This window comes from Mastigoproctus giganteus, chromosome 6, assembly GCF_048544385.1.
Source record: "Mastigoproctus giganteus isolate SK-2022 chromosome 6, ASM4854438v1, whole genome shotgun sequence".
Lineage (NCBI taxonomy): Eukaryota > Metazoa > Arthropoda > Arachnida > Uropygi > Thelyphonidae > Mastigoproctus > Mastigoproctus giganteus.
Window position 1 is genome coordinate 158,137,371 of NC_143580.1, and position 19,980 is coordinate 158,157,350.

At 37.9% G+C, this 19,980-nt stretch overlaps 1 protein-coding gene across 1 annotated transcript in view; it reads right to left on the reverse strand.

The window, feature by feature from the left end:
* Fancl (E3 ubiquitin-protein ligase Fancl) overlaps positions 1-19,980 on the reverse strand; it is a 202,065-nt gene that overhangs the window by 140,872 nt on the left and 41,213 nt on the right. The window contains exon 4 of the mRNA XM_090375427.1: positions 14,964-15,060. Within this exon, the coding sequence (XP_090231553.1) occupies positions 14,964-15,060 (97 nt within the window). The remainder of the gene's footprint in view (positions 1-14,963; positions 15,061-19,980) is intronic.

Below are 19,980 nucleotides of genomic sequence, written 5' to 3' on the forward strand. Positions count from 1 at the left end.
ATGATACAAAGGCTGGCAGGGTAATTAATGACAGTAAAGACAGTATGCTACTGCAACTGGATTTAAATAAGTTTGGCAAATGGGCTAAGAAGTGTTAACTGAAGTTTAACATTCACAAATCCTAAGTACTGTATATAGGTAGCAGTAACCCAAGAGAAATGTACCAACTGTGTGGTACTACATCAGGGAGGTGGAGAGTGAAAAAGACCTGGGGGTAATTGTGCAGTCAGATATGAAGTTTGCTGAGCAGTGCAGATGGGCTGCCAGTCATGGAGTTTTGTCAATGATATATAGGAATTTTGCTAGCAGGGACAAGGAGATGATTATCTCGTTGTACAAGGCAATGGTCAGGCCACACCTTGAATACTGTGTACAGGCCTGGAGACGTCATTTTAGGAAGGATGTAGAGTTGCTAGAACGAGTACAAAAAAGGGGCAACAAGATTGGTAAAGGGAACAAAGGGGTGCTCTTACCAAGATAGTCTAAGTTCTGCAATTTGCAGAACTTAAGCCTAGCTAAGACCTTAAGACCTTACTTATATACTTAAGACCTTAAGCAGCGCCTGGAGAATAGGCACATGTGAAAGGTGATCATATTGAGGTATATAAGGCCTTGAATGAGTTGAGAAAGCTCAATGCTGATGGGATTCTTCCTCTTGCTCAGATTAAAGACCTGAAGGGGCATAGATTTAAACTGAGGAAAGACAGTTGTAGAATAGATGGCAGAAATTTGCTTTTAGCCAGCGGATAGTTGATTGCTGGAACAGACTCCATCTCTTGTTATGGAAGTTGATAGCTTAAATAAATTTAAGGCTGAGCTGGACAGGCATTTGCAGTGAATAGATGAGTGAAATGGGAAGGGGTTTTTTTTTTTTTTTTTTTTGGCTGATGCTGCACAAGCTTGCTTTCTTGCATCGTATGCCTCTGCTAATGCTAACTCCAATTGGAAGCCATTGTCAATGTAATTACTTCTATAAACTAAACATAAAATTAGGCAGTAAAAATTTTATAACTGGGAGGTTTTATTAAAAATTGCTTGAATTTTATCGGCACGAAAAATAGAAAATCACTGCATTTTAATAAAACAATTGAAAGAAAAAAAAAAAGTAATTTAATGTATGTAGTGCATTATATTTGAAGCACATTAGCAAATTGTAAAAATTCAGATTTATATATATATATATAAAAATAAAAAAAGCAACAACGTTTATGCATGAACCAAAAAAATTTCTTTTCTGCATAACCACTACATTGCTCCAATGAGCACATGGCAACAAACATAATATCCAGTGTTTCAGCTACAATATACAGTATTTGGATAGCCTATGTGATATATATGAAAAAGTGAATAATAATGTCAGAATTTCTCCCAGTCCAGTTTTAATGAAATTTGGGAAGACTTGACAAATTGTTCTAACAGAGCAAAATATAAAATTTCATGAAAATCCATCCACTTAGAGTCAAGTTATAACATGCATGGACAAAGAAATAATAATTACTGGATTTTGATTGTCTGATTTTAATGAAATTTGGGATAGCTTAACATATCTCCTTAAATGGCCCAAATATTTTTTTTTTTTTTTTTTTATGTGAACCCCAAAACACAAGAGGTATTAGAACCTATAGTACTTAGTACCATGCTTGGGTTGGAGGTTGAGAAGACGAAAGAAGATATTTGTTGACATTCGACTTGAACTTCTGTAGATTGTAATTTTCAGGAAATACGTATGAAGGAAGGTTGTTCCAGAAAACGGCAGTTGAATGAATAAATGAGGAAGATGAAAAGTTGGTTCTGTGGGTTTGAAGTTGGACAGTAAATGGTTGTTGGATTGTGGCGGCACGTGTTTGGATTGTTTTGAAAGAGAGAGCGGGAATTATAGAAGCCAATTCAGAAGAACAGTGCCCATGGAAGTATCTGTAGAAGAGGCATGCAGCAGAAACAGTGCGTCTATGAGAAAGCAAGTGGAGAGACTCTGTTAGAGATGAATCGTTAATTAACCTAACTGCCCTCTTCTGAATGGAATCAAGAAGCCTAAGAGAGGTTTTGGGGGCACCACCCCAGATGTGGGAACAATATTCCATTGCAGGGCGGATTTGCGATTTATACAGAGTGAGCAGCTGTTTGGAAGAAAAGTAACGCCTATAGCGAAAGAGAAAACCAAGTTTTTTAGATGCAAAGGAAGTAATATTTGTAATGTGCTTGTGCCAAGAGAGATTAGAAGTCAGAGTAATCCCCAAAAGAGATATATCATTTTGCCTAGAAATCGCAGTGTCACTAAAGATAAGCATAGGAGTAGAAGAGTCCTTTTTGCGAGATATAAGACAAGACTGAGTTTTAGAAGGGGGGTTGAAATCAACTAAGTTGTCTTTGCCCCACTGGAGAATTACCTGAAGATCAGCATTTAAGGAATTGGCAGCAGATTTTCAAGAAGTTGAAGCTGATTGAGCAGGACAAGGTTTCTCAAAATGGAAAGTTGAATGCAATGTGCTATCATTGGCAAAACTATGGATAGGATTTCCAGTCAATGGAAGAAGGTCGATTGATTGATTGATTGATTTGGTAGTTGTTGGCGCATCGGCTTCTGTGGCCATATTGCACCTCCCAAGGTTTTTGCAGTACTTTGATCCAAGCCCGAGGCGGGAATCGAACCCGTGACCTTTGGGTTGCCGGGCAGGTACTTTACCCACTCGGCTAGCCCGTGGAAGAAGGTCATTGATATACAAGAGGAAAAGAGTGGGGGAAAGAACTGAACCTTGGGGGACACCGGCATTAGTGGAGAAGTTAGAAAACAGAGAGCCATCTACCATCACCCTCGGTGAGCGATCAGAGAGAAAACTGGATAACCAATTACTAAAAACAGTTGGCAAACCATAAGATGGAAGCTTGTTTAGAAGACCTTTATGCCAAACACGATCAAAAGCCTTTGAGATGTCAAGAGCAACTACTTGTGTTTCACCGAACCTTTCCATTGAATTAGTCCATAAATGGGTAACATAAGCCAGAATATCACCAGTTGATCAACACTGACGGAATCCATATTGGCGATCGTTGATCAGACGGAAGGTTTCTAGGTAGTTTAAGAGTTGGTGGTTAATTGATTTCTCCATTACTTTATTATTATTATTATTATTAGCTATATGGTGCAAGGAAGCCTGAGGCTTATGCAGCACCAGCCAAAAAAAAAAAAAAAAAAAATTCCTAAGTTACCCTGAGAGAGAGAGAGAGAGAGAGAGAGAGAGAGAGAGAGAGAGAGAGAGAGAGAGAGAGAGAGAGTTGTTATTTGGTTTTTAGGAGCATTAGCAACTAAGGCCATATTGCTCCGGAATATGCGGTGGTCATTTTCTAACCTTTCCGCATCCTCCGTATTTGGTGGTGACAGGTTCGAACCCCGGTCTAATCAAGAAGCGTGTGCTACGCACTGCTGCTCCTTCCCACCTGGCTACGGAAGTGCAGAGAGAGAGAGAGAGAGAGAAGAGAAAAGTAGAAGGGAATCACCAAGAAAGAGAAGAATGATGATATCCAGCTCAGGACCCTGGGTGTGCCAAGCCCATACTCACCAGATGTGAGCCCCCGAAAGAGTAGAAGTAATTGCAATGGGACGATAATTGGATGGGAGGAATTTGTCACCCTTTTTAGGAACTGGCTGGATATGAGCAAATTTCCAAGCAGAAGGAAAAACACCTTTTGAATAAGAAAGTGAAAAAAGGCGGCAAAGAATAGGCGTAAGTTCAGGAGCACAGGTTTTGAGAACTAGTGGAGAAATACCATCAGGCACCTGGAGCTTTCTTAGCATCAAGATTCATCAAAATCCTTCTGATATCCTTTTGACAGAAGACCACAGTAGGCATTGAATGGGGCATATTAGGAATGGTGGGAGGTGTTTTTCCAAGATCATTAATACATGAGCTGGAAGAAAAATGGGATGCTAGCAGCTCAGCTTTATCCTTCGCTAAAGTGACAACAGAACCATCTGGTTTGGACAGAGGTGGGAGCAGAGATGGGCAAAAGTTGAGGCCAATAGCTTTGGCAAGAGACCAGAATGCTCGGCTACCATTAGGGCAAGAAGCAAGTTTTCTACTCTTAGCCTGTTCAGACTCTAATTTGGACTTATTAATAACTGCTTTACAATTTTTGTGAGCTTTGGTGTAGGCAGAAAATGAAACTGAAGAATTAGAAACAAGCCAATTACAATATGCAACATTCTTCTCTTGGACATCCTTAGCACATTTATTGGAAAACCAAGGTTTAGATAAAGGACGAGATTTTAAAGTGGAGTGTGGGATAAAAGATTCCATTTCTGCAAGAATAATTTCACTGACACGATCTGAGCAAACGTTGACATCAGAAGTTTTGAAACAGTAATCCGACCAAGGAAAAGAAGAAAAGAAGTCTCGCAGGTCATCCCATTTTGCATTCTTGTAATGCCAAACAACACGAGGTTGGGAATAGCCATGAGATAAAGGTTCCATTGGAGAAGAGACAATCACCAAGTTGCGATCTGAAGTGCCTAAAGGACCTCTCACTTCGACCTTGTACTTAGAAGGGTTGTTTGTGAGAAAAAGATCAAGCGTATTGGCTGTATGATTAGGATTGTCCTGTATTCTTGTAGGTAAATGAACAATCTGTGCTAGGTCATCAGTAATTGCAAAATCCTCAGCATCTCGACCTGCTGGGTCGGTGTGACTAGAAAACGGAAGCCAGCTGGAGTTGTGAACATTACAATCACCAAGGAAAATTACCTCACTCTTAGGAAAGTTGGACTGGAGAAAGTCAAGTTGCAAAGAGAGGAAGTCAAAGAGCTCCAAGTGATTAGTGGAGTTGGGAGAACGGTAGAGACAACAGATGAATTTGACACAATGAGGTAGAGAGATTTTAAGCCAGAGAAAATCAAAGAGAGGAGATTCCAAATTGCCAAGTCTCTGACAGGGAATATCAGAACGGACATATGCACAAGTACCACCTTTGAGGCGAAAGGAATCATACAGCGAATAATTTGGACATCTGAGATGAGCAATAGTTGAATCGACCGATAACTGAGATTCTGTCAGAAAAAGTACATGGGGTTTGGAAGACTGCAAATGGAAATGGACATCGTCGAGATTAGAATTGAGACCACGTATATTTGTGAAATGAATTAGGAAGTGCTTGGGAGGTTTAGATCTTTTCGCAGATAAGCTTGCTCTATTAGTTTGACAATTCATGGTGTATTCAATAGTAAGAAAAAGTGGGTGGGACATGCTGTATGAAGTAATGAAATTTTTGGATATGGCGTACATGTAGTAAGAATATACCCAGATCCTTGACATAACGTGGCTTCGACAATGCTCCCCGCATACACACTACTCGGACTCCCTCCAGTCACTATCTGGCAGAGTAGAGGTAGCAAGATTATACACTAGCTGATCTGGAAGCCTCCTAGAGAGTTACCAATAGGTTTGGTCCGGTGTACTAACTAGCGGCCGGCGTGCAAACACCGTTTTAGAGCTGTACCCTCGAAATGTAAGGAATATTAGATCTCGCCACGACATTCATCATAACCTCAAAAGTCATCAATCATACTGCATGATGGAAGAGATAGGGAAGGGTTGGCCGGACCTTAGTTCTAGAGACTAAACATGGGTTCCACCACTTCAAGCCTCCAATAAGCAAAGTGGTGGTATTTCACCGGTTGATCTACCACCTAGTACTGCCTGGTAATATAGAGGGGCGGCGTTCCTCCATGTGGTGTGGGTGCCACACCTCGACCCCTGCTTACGTTGGTTCACACCGGGTCGTCACCCACCATGTACTTGTGCATGGAGGTTATACCCAGGATTACTGTGCAAAATTACATTAGCACATTTCACATATATGCTAACACACCTAAAAACCGCCCCACTACAGGGCATCATATAAGTGACTCTAGTTTTATTTCACTCTAATTTGAGGCAAAAAAGATATATAACTTTGCCACTGATATAAAGCTTCTAAATCGCCACTATGTTTTTCAGGTAAAGAATGGATGGCAATTTAAATATCCAAGCATTAACAAATTGCAATAACATACAAAGTGTTTAGCCTCTCATGGAAACCCACAACTGAAAGCAAAAAGGAGATGACAGACACAATGCAGCCCCAACACTATTAAGAATTGTCATGTGAAGTCTGAAATTACAGGTTCAGTCAATGGCAAGGAAAAATGTAGAAGGCCTTCAATCCTGCAGAGAGAAAATATTGTTAATACCATGTTGATCTGTAGACAGAAAATCCACAGGGAAGCTTACAATAGATGGTGAAATGATATGTTACATAGTCCACACTTTATTGAAAAAGAAAATCTATTAATGAATACAGATAGCTTGTATTTAGTGATGGATTTCCATTAATGGATAATACTGTCCAATGCAAAATTTTGAGGACAATTATTACTTTATCTATTCAACGTTGTTCTCTGGTCAGAAGAAGCAGTACTCATGTCAGAGGACTCTTTCCATTACTGGGATGATTATAATGCAGGATGATGACAGTAGAGAAAATGCAAGCTCCTAGCAAAAGCCACCATCTAGTCTTGCAACATACTTTATTGGCTATATCTGTTATGTAATAGATTTTAAATCGAAATTTACCATATAAATGGACGAATTTGAGTGCTTAAAAAAATATCATACCCTCAAAGCAATTAAATCACGGAATTCACAAAGTACTTAAATGCTAGATTCAATGCTAGAGTGTGTCTGATTTAGTCCTGCGTACTGACAATCTGATAATGTATTGAAAGAATCTTTAAAATGTATGGTATGTGTTCATACTCCTTTCATCCCTTACACGAAAAAAATGTACTTATGCATGAATATTCAAGGACGGGTTAAGAGAACAAAAATTAACATTATTGTACATATTGACACTGATATATTTAGCAAAGGCAATCTGAAGCTTTATTTAACATGAGGTGATGTTGAGGAAAAGCCATGAGATAGGGCTAAATTTGAAAATTCTGGAATTTTTCTGGTGTGTACATAAAGCAAAATTCTATGCAGCATATTAATCTAATCCTTTTGGGTTCCCTCACATATTCATTTTCTAATAAGAACGTCTGAGTTCTGAAAGGTTATTTGTTTAATTAACAAAAACAATAGTTTATTTTTCTAAATGTGCCAAATAATTCTGGTCAACAAAATTAAACTTTTTTTCATCAAAGCTGTAAACACATTCTAAAACAGTTTTGCATGCTGATTTCAAATATGTTCTTGAGTTTTTCCTAGCATTTGAAGTTCTGGTAACATATAATACAACTGCTGATATCAATACAAGTTAATTAAGATTTCATTACAAAACACATAAGGGTAAATTACATTTTTATCACTTTTACAGAATGCAAATGCAAAAAGTAAAGTTTCAGAATCAAATCCTCATGTCAAACAAGAAATACCTACTTCAATATCGTTAATAAATATTAAAAACAGTAAGAGGGCCCAACACCAAACTCTGCAGAAAGCACATTAGTCTATGAGTGGCAGATGCCATTTATAACCGCTCTCTCTCCCTCTCCCCCACCACTTAACCATCCCTTTATTCATAGTAATAACTTTCCGATGCCATATTTCTCCAATTCAAATAACAATTGTTCATGTGGAATAGTAGTTACAGATGCTGGCTCTTCTTTAATGTTCTTTGAATCTGGTATTAAAAATTGTTTGGGTGGCCACACTTTCCTTTCCTAATATTCACTTCTTGTTCAATTATCCCTCTTGAACAGAAAGCAAGGCATTTTTGTGCAACCAAGTTGTTGGCCAACTTTGTTATGTTTGTTTGTTATTTGGTTTTTAGGAGCATTAGCAACTAAGGCCATATTGCTCCGGGATATGTGGTGGTCATTCCCTGACCTTTCGGCATCCTCCGTATTTGGTGGTGACAGGCTCGAGCCCCGGTCTAATCAAGAAGCGTGTGCTACGCACTGCTGCTGCTGCTGCTCCTTCCCACCTGGCTACGGAGGCCCTGTTGGCCGAGTAACAGACCAATAACTTTAAAATTTCCACACACTAGCCAATCACGATCCTTGTATTTTCTCATTTTGTCGTTTTTGTAGTCGCCAGGTGCTGGCACTCGACATACAACACAACATCACATATACAAACATTTCAACATTAAACACACATTTGCTGGCATTGGCTTTTGCCTTACAGATGCTACAATGGCATATAGGGGAAACACTGAAGACTGACTAAATTACAAACAATACTTTGTAGTTTTCTGTTATGTGAACTGCTCTAAGGTTCTGCTTTGATGACCCAATAAACAGCCTCTACTGTGTTCGTTGGTAAAAAATTCCAGAAAAAAGTCAACAACTGTAGGAATGTTACTGCAATCTATCATTGAGCTTTCTTTGAAAAAAAAAAGGGAATTAATTCTTTTTCACGATATCGATACTATGAAAAGACTTCTTTCAGTTAGCAGATTCTTGGATTAAATCTCTCATCAGATCATCAAGTAAACTTGATGATCAGAGGAGATCATCAAGCAGAATCTAGAAACACCCCAGAAAAACATACCAACTGTGTGGTACTACACTTAAGGTGGTAGAAAATGAAAAAGATCTGGGAGTAATTGTGCAGTCAGATATGAAGTTTTCTGAGCAATGCAGACAGGCTGCCAGAACAGGTCATGGGGTATTGTCAATGATATACAGGAATTTTGCTAGCAGGGAAAAGGAGGTGATTATCTCTTTGTATAAGGCAATGGTCAGGACACATCTTGAGTACTGCATACAGGTCTGAGGACCTTTGCCGAACTTAACCAATATGATTCATCCCCTTCCTTCTAGACTTTATATAAATAAAGAAGTCCTTGCTGTTTTTCTTTGCATCCTTTACCAAGGATTTCTCATAATCTGCCTTTGCTTACCTAACCTCCTTTGTGTCCTGATTGCAGACTAGTTTATATCTATCATAGGCTTTGTTCTGTGTTGCATTTTACATCCCATGCATATTTCTTCTCTGCCATGAGTCTCATTAGTTCATCTGACATTCATTTACTTGAACAGTATTTCTTAGTTGGTACGAAAATCCTAGTAGCTTCAAACATTAATTCCTTGACTGCTTCTCATTCAGAATTTGCTTTTGGTAACATCATCAGTTGGTCCCACTGTATAGAATTTAAAAACTGTCTGAGACCACTGTAGTCACTTTTTCAAAAAAAAAAAAAAAAAAAGTTCCCTTTACCCCTGATAGTAGTTATATCTTTAAGTAAATCCTACATTAGTACACCGTGTTCCCTGCCAACAAGCGGTTCGTTTATATGCAGATTCTTAATGCACGAATAATCACTGCTGATAATCAGATCAAGAGTATTATTCCCTTTGGTTGCCTCTCAACCATGCTGCTGTAGAAAACAGCCATCCTGTAAATCAGTCAGTCTTACTAGTGTGCGAGTGACCAACCCACAAATTCCAGTCAATATCTGGAAAGTTAAAATCTCCCATTATAAGACATTCTGATTTTCCGGGCCACCCTATTTCTCTGTATAGTTGTTCATTGTATTCATCAGAGTCATTAAGCTTATAATACACTCCTACCCTCATTTTTGCTTTCCCAGTGCTTATGTCATGATAAACTGACTCAACATTGTAGTGTTTACCAATATCAACTGAATGCACTGCATTAGATTTTTGCATTTCTTAATTAACAGCATAACCCCTCCTCCCTTTCTACCATTTCTATATACATCATACTATCCCCAAATTCCAATTCTGCATTTCTTATACCAGCACTTCAAATTCATCAAATTTATTTACTATACTCCTAGCATTGGTGTACAGACAAGTATATATACAGATATACATGCACTTGTTCTTACTCTTAGTTACCCTAATGCAGTCTGTATTTACTTGTTTTATGATGACTCCCAGCATTTCTTGAAATCCCTAGCAACTTGCTTTATAGGCTGCTGCTCATTCTAATAGAAGCAGTGCAAGAATCACTTCCACCTCTGCCTGCAGCTACTGTTAATCTATTAGCATAGCATTAGTTGAGGCATATGATGCAAGAAAGCAAGCTTATACGGCATCAGCCAAAAGAAAAAAAAAAAAACCTTCCCATTTCACCCATCTGGTCACTACAAATGTTTGTCTAGTTCAGCCTTAAATTTATTTAAGCTATCAACTTCTACAACAACAGATGGAAGTCTGTTCTAGTAATCAACTGCCCTCTGGCTAAAGGCAAACTTCCACACATCTATTCTACAACTGTCTTTCCTCAATTTGAATCTATGCCCCCTCAAGTTCTTAATCAGAGCAATCGGAAGTATCCCATCAGCACTGAGCCTGCTCAAACCATTCAAGGCCTTATACACCTTTATCAGATCACCTCGCAGGTATCTAGTCCCCAGATGTGCAACCTGCAAAAATTAAGCCTTTCTTTGTAAGTGCACTACTTTGTTCCTCTCACCAATCTTGTTGCCCTTCTCATTACTCGTTCTAGTAACTCTACATTCTTCCTAAAATGAGGCCTCCAGACCTGTATACAGTACTTAAGGTTTGGCTTGACCATTGTCTTATACAAAGGGATAATCACCTCCTTCTCTCTGCTAGAAAAATTCCTATATATCATTGACAGAACTCCATAACCTGCTCTGGCAGCCCGTCTGCACTGCTCAGAGAACTTCATATCTGACTGCAAAATTACCTGCAGGTCTTTTTCATTCTCCACCTCCCAGAGTGTAGTACCACACAGTTGGTACATTCTCTAGGGTTACTGCTACCCATATGGAGTACTTTGAATTTGTCAATGTTAAACTTCAGCTGCCACTTCTCAGCCCATCTGCCTCACTTTTCCAGATCCTGTTTCAGTAGCATACTGTCTTTACTGTCATTAAGAACCCTGCCAACCTTTATATCATCTGCAAACTTGGACATTAAGCCTGATATACCTTCATCGATATCAGTGATAAAAACACAAAACAACAATGGGCCCAGCACTGAACCCTGGTGGACTCCGCTAATAACGTTAGTCCTAGAGCAGTGTCCATTTATTACCACTCTGCCGTCTCCAACTCAACCATCCCTTTATCCATTGCAGTAACTTGCCCTTAATGCCATACTGCTCTAATTTGTATAGCAGTCTTCCACGTGCAACAGTATCAAAAGCTTTTCTGAAATCCAAGTATATGATATCATATCAAAAATTTTTTTTGCATCCAGTTCCTTTGTGACCACGTCGTAGTATCCAATCAAATTGGTCAGACAAGACTTCCCCTTTACAAACCCATGCTGTGTCTGAACTATTACTGCTGTCTTGTCTAGGTGATCCTGTATTACCTCTTTAAACTTCATTATTTTGTGACTCCATTATTTTCCCTGGAACAGAAGTTAAACTAACGGGTCTATAATTATGTGTTACCCTTTGAATCCCCATTGTGAATTAGTCTGTGAATTCCCCCCCAAGCTAGCAGTTTCCCAATATTCTTGCACTCTTTATGTTTAAGTGTATCCCATCCCTGTAGAAGCAGTCTCTCCTGTTATCAAGCAAATAAAATTCTGAAAAAAATTCTACCCCATAAGTCATGCACAATCTCTCTGGATTGAATTGATTGACAAGGCTCTCATCATATACTCCCTCCTATCGTATCTGGGCAGAATTGTAGACACTTTCAATTTTAACCCTTACTCGTAACCTTTTTTCTACAATGATCTTTACTTGTTAAGTAAGTCTGCAGATCTCGTACTCTTAATATTATTAGTGCCAACATTGTACAACAATATCACCTTTAGTCCTTAAAAGATATCTGGTCTGCAACGCCGTGAACTTTTGCCTCTGGCAGACATACCCTGGTCCTAATCCACCTATCCTTTTTGCACAATATATTTCCTGTTTCCCTGACAATAACTAGCTCCTGTGGGACCAGCACATTGTGCCTTGAAGATTGTCACTATGTTGCCTGATGCACAATAGTAAGCTCTGTCACTAAGTTGGGCAGCTGAGAGCTTGATGGGTCCCCTTTTTAATTCCTTCAAGGGTATCTACTGTACTCCTGAAACTGTCATAGACGCTCATTGAACACTGAGTTGCCACCAAATTTCTTCACCCTGTCTGCACCTAACACACGCACAAAGCATTCTCCTTGGCTAGATCATGTCCTGTATCAGAAAGGTCTGCATACATTTCAAAAGATGCACATTTTTTTAAGACTGTGACGTGTTGGAGAATTGCCTCCTTCAGTTCTCTTGAGCCACAGCACTCCCGATATTTTGTGCCTATTGCTTTACTCCTCTGGCCTGGGGCATGATTTCCGTTTAAATTCAATTTAATTGATAACACTGCACTAAACTAACAGATTCCTAAATTCAGTGAAAAACATACTTTTGCATTAATCAATATACTTTATGTTGATTTTTGTGCGTGTGTTAGGGGGGGGGAGAAACAAGGGCTGTAAAACCATAACTGGACCTGAAATTTCCCAAGGACCAACAGGACATAGGTTGAAAATCTAACCTTAATCTGACTATTCATTCTAGAATAATGTGCAAAATATACTTTCATTTATATGAATAAATTGCTGTGGTCAGGAAAGGCATGTCTACAATTGATCATAAAAGCTATCCAATGACCAATGAAACATGCTGAAAATGTGATATCGATCAAAATTTTCTTATTAAGTAATGTCTAAACATCTGATAACATACTTCTATTACAAGTAATGTAATATACGCAATACTTTACATTCATTCGAGGTTCATTCTATTTTTTCCTTAAAATTAATTGAACTTTTTTTTTTCTTTAACTGAAGTAAAAAGTAAATATAGTTTTCTTCTTATCAATTAATTACTAAGATTATAACTTTACAGAACATTTAATACAAATCCAGTTTTATATTCTTGAAACTTAGCCGTTTAGTTTTATTACCACTGTATAATATTCATCTCTTCTCCCATGTACATTTTTTAAGTCTCTTTTCTCTCTTCACAAGCAATACCACATTCACAAGTATTTCAAAACAATACATGCACAGCATGCATGGACTGTCTATATCTAACAATGCTGCATCAAAACTTTATTTAATCTATGAATTTCTATTTTGTTAGACACAATTTGTATAAAAAAATAATAATAATTGCTTGATTTCCATCTGTCTGATTTTAATGAAATTTGGGATGGCTTGACAAATTATGAACCAAACATAAAATTTCATGAAAATCCATTCACTGAAAGTCAAGTTGTTATATGTGAGTGGGTAGATGGATGGACAGATGGCAGAGAGATGAAATGGAAGTGGCGACAACAGGCACTTATGCAATATATGATAATGCACCTAAAAATAATTTGGATTTGAATGCACTTATAATATTATTCTAAAAGTTTCTCAAAAGAGTCAGTGAACACATCCAAAGAGATGATTTTCAGTTTGGCAGTTATGTTTTTCTTTGTCCTGAACATCCTGAAATTTCTTTCCTTTCTGGCCAGTTTTTACCTTGGGAAAGAGGAAGAAGCCTGCATGTGCTAGATCAGGTAAGTAGGGTGGTTGGTTGATATATACAATGTCATATTTTTCAGAATTGTCTTCACTAGTGCAGAATGGATAGGGGCATTGTCGTGCAACAACAATCAATCAGCTGCCTTTCTCTCAAAACTGCAGCCTCACCAGGGGAAATGTGCTTTCCTCAGGTGAGAGGAATGCGAATTTCCCTTTCAGGTATAAATTCCTTGTGAATCACACTGTTTGAAGAAAAACACGATCAGCGAGCATTGTTTTGATCCTGAACCTCTATACTACAAAACTTTATGGGTTTTTGTGTCCACTGCATGCTCTGATGCTTTGTCTCTGGGTTATATTGAAACACCCAATGCTCATCTACAGTGAAATTACAGTCAAGGAAATTAGGATTGTCTGGATAAGTCTCATAGCTTTGGCTTATGTGTGAAGCTGCGTGGCACAGATTTTTAACAGACCTTCCTTTTCCATTAACCCCAGGGGCTCACATCTAGTGAGTATGGGCTTGGCACACCCAGGGTCCTGAGCTGGATATCATCATTCTTCTCTTTCTTGGTGATTCCCTTCTACTTCTGACTCTTGCTCTCTCTTTCTCAGGGTAACTCAAATTTTTTTTTGGCTGGTGCAGCATAAGCCTCAGGCTTCCTTGCACCATATGGCTAATAATAATAATAAATATTGATGCAAAAATTTGACAATCATCTTCTTGTTCATATCCAACTCATCAGCCATCATTCTGAGGATCAAACGACAATCTCTTAACACAATTTCCCAAACGTTTGCAACTTTGTCTCCATTTCGAGAGGCTGATGGATGTCCACTACTTGGATCATCACGAATATCCTCCCATTCACCTTTGAACTGCTTATACCATTCAAATACAGTAGTACGACTTAACGTTTCATCACCATAAACAGTTTTTAACATTTCAGATGTTTCTGTTGCATGTTTTTCCTGTTTAAAGAAAATTTAATATTTGTTCATTGCTCCACTGCAAAATCATGACATGGAACATTAACGCTACTAAAGAAACTGGTTGTTACTTGCAACCTATCGGACAAGCTCTATGCCACCATCTGTTGGACGTTTGAACTACAATGTACCACTTCTGTTTATTTTCAAACTCTTCAAACATGACCACAAGAGCACCAGTCCAGGAACTTTATTGTCACACTTTGTACTTCAACATGTCATTGCAATGATTATAAGAATACTGACTGGTAATTATAATCAAGGTGTTCAGGCTGGCCATGTACAATACAAGAATACATCATGATCCAGATGTGACTTTCCTGATTTCTACTCAACTTCTTCATACTCATCTGTAAAAGGGAGAGTCTGCTTGTGTATATAAGTAAACTTTCCCTCTTATATACGTACAAGGTGAATGTACTACAGGTTAATTCATACACAGTAGTAAGTAAAAATACGATAAAATATTAAAAATGATAAATATGTGGAAATGATTAAAATTTCAAAATTTTAATATGAAAAGTAATTACCTCTAATGGAAATGTGATATTTAGCAGATGCTCTCTACCAAACCTATCGACTGCTTTCATTTGCAGTTTTCCCATATCAGTATCCAAACTGTGCAAACTATAGAAAACAATAAACAAATATGACATGAAGTAAACTGATAATGCTAGGTGTACATAAAGAACCATAGGTGGCAATAATATTGCCACCTATGTTATCAGCTTTTATAATATACTCAAATACTGCATTCCATATTATGAAAAAAATATGCAATGAAAAAACAAAATATGCTTGGTAATGGAATTTTGTCTCTTTTATTGTCTGAGGCTTTTGAAGAATGTAAAAATTTTAAGATTAAATGAAGAATAGTAGCATATTCAATCACAGTTACAACAATCTGACTTTCAAAAATCTGAAAATATTGTAAATGTAAGCAAGAGAGAAGCAAGAGATTTTTAAACTTCAAAGTTAAGATTTAAATTTAACTGACTATATGCTCATTATATATTAAGGCACTAGTCAACAGACACAGGACTGTTGACTAGTGCACTGATTTCAAACAGCTTAGACAGGATTTTTTTGACTGTGGATTTTGTTTTAGATTGTGTGTTAGACACCAACAACTGATTATAATTGTTTCAACAAAGATATCACAGCAGACTTCACTTTTCAGAAATGTAGATGAAAATTAGTTTATAACAATGGCCTTGCGGTCTGTACTTGGTTGTAAAGGGAAATTCCAAAATTTCACCAGAAAAATACAAAATGCATTTTTGGTTACATTTGACCTAAATATCCTCTCAAATTCAGCATTACTACTGGGAATTTTTTGAAATAGTATGATGCAGTCACAAAGGAATTGGATGAAAAAAAATAATTTTTATGTCACATACTTGGATTTCAGGAAAGCTTTTGATACTGTTGCATATAAAAGACAGCTGTACAAATTAGAGCAGTGTTACTGCAATGGATAAAGGGATGGTTGAACAGGAGAAGACAGAGTGGTGATCAATGGACACTGCCCTTTGTGGACTAATGTTATTAGTGGAGTCTCCCCAGGGCTCCATGCTGGGGCAATTGTTGTTTTCTGTATTTATTAATGATATTGATGAAGGTATATTAGGATTAATGTCTAAGTTTGCAGATGACACAAAGGTTGGCAGAATAGTTAATGAGGGTATGCTACTGCAACAAGATCTAGAAAAATTAAGCTGATTGGCTTAGAAATGGCAAATGAAGTTTAACACTGACAAATGCAAAATACTGCCTATGGGTAGCAGTAACCCCAAAGAAATGTATCAACTGTGAGATACTACACTCCTGGCAGTGGAGAATGAAAAAGATAAGGGGGTAATTATGCAGTCAGATAAGAAGTTTACTGACAGTGCAGACAGGCTGTCAGGACAGATCATAGGGTTTTGTCAATGATATACAGAAATTTTGCTAGTAGGAATAAGAAGGTGATTATCTCATTGTATAAGACAATGGTCGGGCCTACATCAGGTCTTGAGGCTTCATTTTAGGAAGGATGTAATCTTCTGGAATGGGTATACAGAAGGGCAATGAGATTGGTAGGGAGAAACAAAGGGGTGCTCTTAACAAGAAAGGCTTCGGTTTGGCAAATTGAAATTTGAGACTTGGCATCTGCAAGATTTGTTTTGGTTTGGTAAGAAAGCAAGCTTATACAGCATCAGCCAAAAAACAAAAAAAAAAAAAAAAACATCCAATTTCACTGAACATTCGTTCCAAATATTTGTCTAGTTTTGCCTTGAATTTATTTAAGCTATCAACTTCCACAACAACAGATGGACGTTTGTTCCAGCAATCAACTACCCGCTGGCTAAAGGCAATTTCTGCACATCTATTCTACAATTGACTTTCCCCAGTTTGAATCTATGCTGCCTCAGGTTTGTAATCTGAGCAAAAGGAAGAATCTGTTCAGCATTGAGCCTGCTCAATCCGCTCAAGGCCTTATACACCTCAATCAGATCCCCTCACAGGTGCCTAGTCTCCAAAAGCTGCAATTTGTAGAACTTAAGCCTTTCTTCGTAAGAGCACCCCTTTGTCTTCCTCACCAATCTTGTTGCCTTTTTTTTTTTACTTGTTCTAACAAGTAAAAAAAAAAATATATATGGCCTAACCATTGCCTTATACAAGGGGATAATCACCTCCCTATCTCTGCTCAGAAAATTACTGTATAACACTGACAAGACCCCATGACTTACTCTGGCTGCCTGTCTGCACTGCTCAGAAACTTCATGACTGAACAATTACCCTTAGGTTTCTTTCATTCTCCACTACCCTGAGTGTAACACCACCCAGTTGGTACATTTCTCTCTGGTTACTGCTACCCATATGCAGTAATTTGCATTTATCAATGTTAAACTTCAGTCCACTGCTCAGCCCATCTGCCCAACTTTTACAGATCCTGTTGCAGCAGACTGTCATTATTGTTATTAACAACCCTGCCAACCTTTATATCTTCTGCAAACTTAGACATTAAGCTTGATATACCTTCATTATTTAATTGATAAATATACAAAACAATAATGGGCCCAACACTGAACCTTGAGGAACACCACTAATAACATTAGTCCATGTAGAGCAGTATCCATTGATTACCACTCTGTCTTCTCCCATTCAACTATCCTTTTATCCATTGCACCGACATGCCCTTAATGCTTTACTTCTCCAATTTGTACAGTAGTCTTCCATGTGCAACAGTATTAAAAGCTTTCCTGAAATCCAAGTATATGATATCAAAATTATTTTTATCATCCGGTTCCTTTGTGACCACATCATAGTAGCCAATCAAATTGGTCAGACTAGACTTCCCCTTAACAACCCTATGCTGTGTCTGAATTATTACTGATGTCTTGTCTAGATGATCCTGCAATGTTTCTTTAACCAGTGACTCCATTATTTTCTCTGGAACAGAAGTCAAACTAACAGGTCGGTAATTACTCGTCACCCTTTGATCTACCTTTGTGAATTGAAGATACATTTGCACATCTCCAGTCCGTGGTGATTTCCCCTGAGTCCAAGGATGCTCTCATAATTATGGCTAAGGGTTTGCTTACACTTTGATAAACATCTGGCCCTCTCCTCCTTGAATAACTGCTCGTGTGTGAATGTACATGCAAAATACTCATTTATTTTGGCAGCTGAGAATGATCATCTACAGCCAAACCATTGATATCAAGAGGACCAATCTGATTCATCCCCTTCCTTTTAGAGTTTATATAATTAAAGAAGTCTTTGCTGTTTTTGTTTGCATCCTTTGCCAAAGAGTTCTCATAATCTGCCTTCGCTAGCCTAACGTCCTTTGTGACTTGTTTACAGACTAGCTTGTATCTACCATAGGCTTCTGTGTCGCCTGACAATTTATGTGCATCCCATATATTTGAAGATTAGCTTCAAATAGCTTTGATTAGCTTTGAAGATTCCAAAATTACTTCCTTGAATGCTTCCCATTTAGTATTTGCAATTGATAACATCATCATTTAATCCCACTGTATAGAACTTAAAAAATCTCTGAGACGACTGTAATCACCTTTATGAAAGCAGAAACCCTTCCTTTTACCTCTTATGGTAGTTACATCTTTAAGTAAATCCCACTTCAGTATACTGTGATCACTGTCACCTAGTGGTACCTTTATTTGTACATTCTTAATGCATGAATAATCAGTGTTGATGATCAGATCAAGAGTGTTACTCCCTCTTATTGCCTCTCTAACATGCTGCTGCTGCTGCTGTAGAAAACAATCATCCAATAAATCCACAAAAGGCTTGCTAATGTGCGATAGACCAACCCAAAAGTGCAATAGACCAACCCAAAAGTTCCAGTCTATATCTGGGAAGTTAAAATCCCCCATTATAACACTGATTTACTGGCCCACTCTATTTCTCTGTATATATGTTCATTGTGCTCATCAGAGTCATTAGGCCTATAACAAACTCCTATCCTCATTTTTGCTTTCTCAGTGCTTATGTCACACAAAACTGACTCGGCATTGAACTGTCCATCTATGTCAACTGGATGCACTTCCTTATATTTTGTGTGTTTCTTAACTAAGAGCATAACCCCTCCTCACCTCCTATCCTGTCTATCCTTTCTGTACACATTGTACTTCTCAAATTCCAATTCTTATATCTGAGTGATTCCACGTCCCTTATATTTGAGTGACACCATGTCTCTGATATCCAAACAATATTTGCATTGGATGTCTTGACCAGTATTTCAAGGTGAGAAAGTGATTATCCCTGTATAAGGCAATGGTCAGGCCAAATCATGGGTACTGTGTATAGGCCTGGAGGCCTCGTTTTAGGAAAGCTGTAGAGTTTCTAGAATGAATGCAGAGAAGGGCAACAAAATTGGTGAGGGGATTAAAGGATTGTGCTTAACAAGAAAGGCTTAAGTTCTGCAAATTACAGCATCTGGAGACTAGGCACCTGCAAGCTGATCTGAATGAGATATTAAAGCCTTGAATGATTTGAGCAGGCTCAATGTTGATGGGACTCTTCCTCTTGCTCAGAATACAAAGCTGAGTGAGTATAAACTTAAATTGAGGAAAGAGTTGTAGAATGGATGTGCAGAAATTTGCCTTTAGTCAGCAAGTAGTTGATTGCTAGAACAAACTTCTATCTGTTGTTATGGAAGTTGATAGCTTAAACAAATTCAAGGAAGAACTGTACTTTTGGAGCAAATGAATGGATGAAATGAAAACTTTTCTTTTTTTTTTTTTTTTTACTAATGCTGTAAAATCTTGCTTTCTTGCATCATATGCCTCTATCATTGGTAATGCTACACACTGGTTGAGATTGGTGGTTAAAGGGAACCACTATATGGTGATTGTAATATATTGATGTGGAAAACATTTAAAGGTATAGTTTTAAGACATAAAAGTATATGTAAATCTTTGTATGTAAAAGCATATGACCAACTGATGATTACCAACTATGAATTCTAAAAGAGAATCATTCAGGGTAGAAATTAGATGTTACTATACCAAGCTTTTTATATCAACTATGAAATACTGT